This window comes from Chiloscyllium plagiosum, chromosome 7, assembly GCF_004010195.1.
Source record: "Chiloscyllium plagiosum isolate BGI_BamShark_2017 chromosome 7, ASM401019v2, whole genome shotgun sequence".
NCBI lineage: Eukaryota > Metazoa > Chordata > Chondrichthyes > Orectolobiformes > Hemiscylliidae > Chiloscyllium > Chiloscyllium plagiosum.
The window spans coordinates 37,289,834-37,295,860 of record NC_057716.1 but is presented as its reverse complement, the minus strand read 5'-3'; the positions used below and the strand labels follow the sequence as shown (position 1 = coordinate 37,295,860).

Here is a 6,027-nt window from a genome sequence, read left to right as displayed (position 1 = left end):
TTGATCCTATCTGCCAAAGATTTTTCATGCCCTCTCTTAGCTCTCCTAATCTCTTTCTTCAGCTCCCTTCTGGCAATCCTGTATCCCTCCAATGCTCTGTCTGATCCTTGTTTCCTCAACCTTATGTAAGCCTCCTTCTTCCTCTTTACAAGACATTCAACCTCCCTCATCAACCAAGGTTCCCTCACACAACCATCTCTTTCCTGCCTGACAGGTACATACATATCAAGGACACGTCGTATCTGTTCCTTGAAAAAGTCCCACATTTCCACGACATCCTTCCCTGACAGCCTATGCTCCCAACTTATGCTCATCAGATCCTGTCTTACAGCATCGTATTTACCCTTCCCCCAATTGTAAAACCTACCCTGTTGCACGCTCCTATCTCTCTCCATAACCAAGGTGAAAGTCACAGAATTGTGGTCACCATCACCAAAATGTTCACCCACTAACAAGCCCATCACTTGTCCGGGTTCGTTACCAATGGATATTGCATGGATATTGTAACGTTATTGGTATGACATTAAATTATAGTTAACTATTATGATAGCATCTCCATCATTTTGATGAAAAGGATAGCAGGTAAATGGGAACACCACCATCCTAACTGAGTACATTATCACCATTCCTTCACTTGGCCTGTGTCAAAATCCTGGATTTCAAGTTTCCTCGGTGACAGTTAATAACGAGAGGCTTTACCAAAGCCAGAGTTGGAAACATGGCCATCAAGTCTGGGCATTTTACACTGGTAGCAAATGCTGAACTAGATTAACTTGAGTGCCTTGATGACATTTTCATGATAAAAAATAATTAACAAGGAAATTCATAGAATCAGTCAGTTAGTTGATCTGCAATAAAAGAAAAGTCGGGCCTGGAAATAAAATTTCCTGGAAACAAAATGGTTCATAATTCAAATGCAGAAGTAGTAATATATTTCCACAATTATTAAAGATTTACTTATTTAACATTTGGATAATTTATATTACTATTGAACTGGCCTTGTATAGATGTGTGGCCAGGTTAACAGGCTGAGCCTGTTAAGCAATTATATAACCATGTAAAATATAGCAAGGACCGCAGATTTTAGAAATAAATTGGGGAGTATATGCTCTTCTTTTATGGTTGGTGCTAAAAGATACACATGTATAATCTTTGTTTTTCAGAGTCTTACAAGATTGTCTTGTGCTTACAAGACAGAAAATCAAACACGGATAGTAGTTTGTGACCTTGGAAACCCCATGAAAGCAGGAACAAATGTGAGAAAGTTTATCTTGATACTTGAGGAGTTATTATTCAGAGCTGTTCCTCGTTCCATTGTATCAATTACAGATAAAGTTCTTTGTATCACTCACCACCACAGCCCTTGGCCTCCCCAATTCTTCACCTTCTGTATCTGTTGCAAGATTACACTGTCCCACATCTTAATTAGAACTATGCTTTCAAAATTCAAACCATTTAGCCCTTGGCTCTCCATTTGCCACATTTCTGCTGGTACTGATTTGCTTGACTGCGCCCACACCTCCATCTTTTGATGCTGTAGTCCTGAGTTAATCCACTCTCTCTTTCTCCCATCGTGGCTGTTCCCGTGCTGCAGTTGTCATTTTTGCTCCCTGAAATGATAAGGATTCAGTCTTGAGATAACTGATTTAACCATCCACCACTGGATCTGGCTGGACCATTTAAAATGCTATCAGCTTCTAGTTCCATCTGGTCGTTATTCAAAGATCCAACCTAAAATGCAACGGTAATCCAGAACTTTTTTTCATAATTTAAGATATCACTATAAACCCCGACCCTTCGCTTTGATCCTTACCTCCAACAGTTAGTTCAAAGAGGCCTTTTTCATTAAGATTGAGACCATCAGATCACCTACTTCTGCCACATATCTCCCTTCTATGCCCACCTGGACGAATGTTCCCCTGCCCTAATTCTGAGCTCATACCTCTGTTTTGTTTGTTTCTTATTTCATGCTGTCTCTGAGCTTATATTGTCCATAATACCTAGCTCCTGTTTGCTCAATCTTATTCCCACTAAATTGGTGATCCCATGGTTTCTCTTCCTGGTCTCCATCTTAACTAAGATTATAAATGGCTTTCTCAAGGTGTTTTACTCTTTCCTTTAAATCTGCCAGAATTGCCTATCTCCACAAAGAAAACTAACCCTTATCCAAGACATGTGACAAAGGTAAACTTTCCCTCCTTTATTTGTCTGCAGCTTTTGACATGGTTGTCAGTATCATTTATTCTCTCCAGCATCTTTTTAATCTTGTCCATTTAACTGGGACTGTTCTCCCTTGGCCCTTTCATCTCTCTCCACTCATAGCCAGAGAACCAATTACTGTACAATGGTTTTTCTTCCTAAAACTGCAACATTTACCTCTGATGGACCTTTGGATAGGAGTGAACCCATACATTTCTATGGGAAATTTACCTCCCCGGCAGACCCCTGGTCCCGGTTCTGGAACATTCCATTTAATAAGATTGGGCCGCAATAAACCGTGGGTAACTGAAACCGCAGAAAACAATTCCATGGGTATGGCAGTCGCCCTGTTATGTTTTCTATCCTTTATAACATCAAAACTAAAGGTTAGTGATTGACATAATTAAATTGAACACCTTAGTAAAACTTGCTTTCTTTTCACTGAAACATTCTTAACATAATATCACTTCGGGTTTGAGATGTTGTTCCTCTATCTTGTGGATTTGGTAATCATTGATTTGAGTGATGAGTTGGCACACTGCACGGATGTTGTGTCTTCTTGCATGTACTATTGCTGCTGTAGCGTTACTTGATGTTGGTTTGATACAAATGGTAGCGTAGCAGTTGGATATGGCACTCTGCCTACTTAATTTACATGAACTAATAGTTCCTAAATCAAAATGAAATAAGATGATGATCTAATTGACTATGTTCAACTGACATCCAGAATTGAATAAGATGACATTTCCTCCAGTTACATATTTGAAGGACTGAAGCCATTGATTTCAGTTCCAACATCAAATTCCACTCCTTAACTTCTTCACTTTCCCTGATAACGTTCAAGATTAGACTAGTCATTTTGCAACATCAGTATCACATCCCAAGATTAGAATTTAACTTCTTATTCATGCCTTCAGTGACAGCGTCTGTTTCAATTTTCATGACATTGTCCAAATTTGCTCCTTCTCAGCTCATCTGTTGCTAAAAGCTTTATTCATGCCTGTGGTACCTCATGGGCGGCACGGTGGCACAGTGGTTAGCACTGGTGCCTCACAGTGCCAGAGACCCGGGTTCAACTCCCGCCTCAGGCGACTGACTGTGTGGAGTTTGCACGTTCTCCCCGTGTCTGCGTGGGCTTCCTCCGGGTGCTCCGGTTTCCTCCCACAGTCCAAAGATGTGCAGTTCAGGTAAATTGGCCATGCTAAATTGCCCGTAGTGTTAGGTAAGGGGTAAATGCAGGGGTATGGGCGGGTTGCGCTTCGGCGGGGCGGTGTGGACTTGTTGGGCTGAAGGTCCTGTTTCCACACTGTAAGTAATCTAATCTAATGAACGGGTCTTGGTAAGCTAAAGGTCCAAACACTGCCACATTTTAACTCTCACCAAGACCCTGATGAGTCTTGTGTTCACTGACCTGTATTGGCTCCCAAAGAAACAATACCTTGATTTGGATATTATCATCTTTGTCTTCAAATCCTTCCCTGATTTTGTCATCTAACTTCGTAATCATCTCCGGCCGCCACAATCCTATTATATATCAGTGTTCCTCTAATTCTGGCCTCTTGTGAATCCCCAATTGTGACCTTGCCTTCAGTCACCTAGGCCCTAAGCTCTGCAGTATGCTTCATACCCTCTCTGCTTCACTCTCTCATTTCCTCCTTCAACCCACTTCTTGTCTCATGAAAATGACAAATACTTCTTTCTGTCACAATTAAGCAAGATAAATGAGCTCAACATGAAACAATTGGAGCATGAATAATTTGTCTCATCTAACTTAAAATCTCTTCATGTGGCTTGCTGTTTCATAAATGCTCCTGTCTAGCATCTTGGGATATGTTATTATGTGTAAGTTGCTATATGATCCTAAGCTGGTGAATGGAATAATTCCATTATTTTGGTAAGACTGCTTCTTTGATGGAACTACAAAAATCAGGCCAGAACCTTATTATGGCGGGCCTCTTGGAATGACCTTGTCAGGCTGTCTCTGGCAGCTTTTGAACACTGGATTCCAGGCCTAATCTGGGATCAGAACTTCATTTTAAAACATGGAAGAGAATGTCTCTTTCAATCACTACTTTTTGTCAATACTTGTTTGCCCATAGGCAAATTCATTTTAAATCAATAGACTTGCACTTGGGAGAATGGAAGAGGCCGCAATTTGACAAAACATGTCCTTGAATAACTTTCCAGCTGCTTTTACTGTAACATTAGCTGCTGAGTTTAGAGGTCAGTTTGCTTTATTGAAGCCTTGAAAGATCTGAAACTGATTTTTGTTCCTTAGCTCTGGGCTGGTCTTCGATTTAGTGTGCGTGAGCTGCAAGATGCTGAGGCAGCTGTTACCTTTGACCTGCAGATTCGAAGGTAAGTTTCCGTTTTTCCCAACTATTTACCAACTCTTATGAACATTGTAGTATGTGAGACAGTGTTGGGGATGAAATGAATTATGCAGTGGGCGGACTCGCTCGTACTGGTCCAATTTAGATAAGTAATCGTGCGACGCAAGCCTTGAGTTATTGACTATTTACTCGTGAGCTCACTGGGAGAGACAAGGTGACCTAATGGTCACAAGTCACTCCGATGAGTTACAGAGAGTTGCGTGATTGTATTGGTTACAATCATTTAACAATTAGCAAACTGGTAATTGCAGTGTAATGAGTAAGTAGGCACTTTGCCCAGTCACGAGCCCCAGTCACATAGTGTCTGGACAGTGTTGGTTAGTGGCTGATAAACAAGTATTAGTATTACAATAAATTCTTATAAAAGAAGAACATTCCCATGCTGGGAAAGAGTTTACTATCACGTATTAGTACAGCTGCAAGATCAACCACCTCACTGAGCCTCGGAATGTACAAACTTAACAGACACTAATATGGGATTTAAAATGGATTTCGGGCTTTTAGTATGTGACAAGATGACTGTTTGGTTATAACAAATCTCCCACAACAGGTTACCAAATTCCACATCACAATTGTTTCCCTCTGTTACTAAGGATAGTCACCAAACTAACTTCTATTTCACACATTGGCTTGTTTTTTAATCATCAACATATGAACAAGGAACAGGAGTAGGTCACTTGATCCTTTGAGCCAGCTCCCCCATTCAATAAAATCATGGATGATCTGAATTTACCCTCAATTGTATGGTGTGGGGTACTGACAACTCACTTGACTACAATTAATTACAAGGTAAAACTGGTCCTTACCCTTAACAATTTCTCCTTCGAATCCTCCCACATTCTCCAGACCAAAGGAGTAGCCATGGGCACACATGTGTGTCCCAGCTATGCCTGTCCCTTTGTTGGCTACGTAGAACAGTCGATTTTCCGTAGTTACACCGGCACCACTCCACACCTCTTCCTCTGCTACATTGATGACTGCATTGGCGCCACCTCATGCTCCCGCGAGGAGGTTGAGCAATTCATCAACTTCACCAACACATTCCACCCTGACCTTGAATTTACTTGGACCATCTCTGACACCTCCCTCCCCCTCCTGGACCTCTCCATCTCCATCAGTGACGACCGACTTGACACTGACATTTTCTACAAACCCACCGACTCCCACAGCTACCTGGATTACACCTCTTCCCACCCTACCTCTTGCAAAAATGCCATCCCATATTCCCAATTCCTCCGCCTCCGCCGGATCTGCTCCCAGGAGGACCAGTTCCACACAGAAAACACCAGATGGCCTCCTTCTTTAGAGACCGCAATTTCCCTTCCCACGTGGTTAAAGATGCCCTCCAACGCATCACGTCCACATCCCGCACCTCCGCCCTCAGACCCAACCCCTCCAACCGCAACAAGGACAGAACGCCCCTAGTGCTCACCTT

The 6,027-nt window shown here is 42.0% G+C and overlaps 1 protein-coding gene across 1 annotated transcript in view; it reads left to right on the top strand.

Annotated features, from left to right (window-relative positions):
- The window catches only part of itgav (integrin, alpha V), a 139,920-nt gene that overhangs the window by 103,351 nt on the left and 30,542 nt on the right, over positions 1 to 6,027 (top strand). Inside the window, exons 21-22 of the mRNA XM_043693448.1 lie at positions 1,164 to 1,256; positions 4,478 to 4,557. Coding sequence (XP_043549383.1) covers positions 1,164 to 1,256; positions 4,478 to 4,557 — 173 coding nt within the window. The remainder of the gene's footprint in view (positions 1 to 1,163; positions 1,257 to 4,477; positions 4,558 to 6,027) is intronic.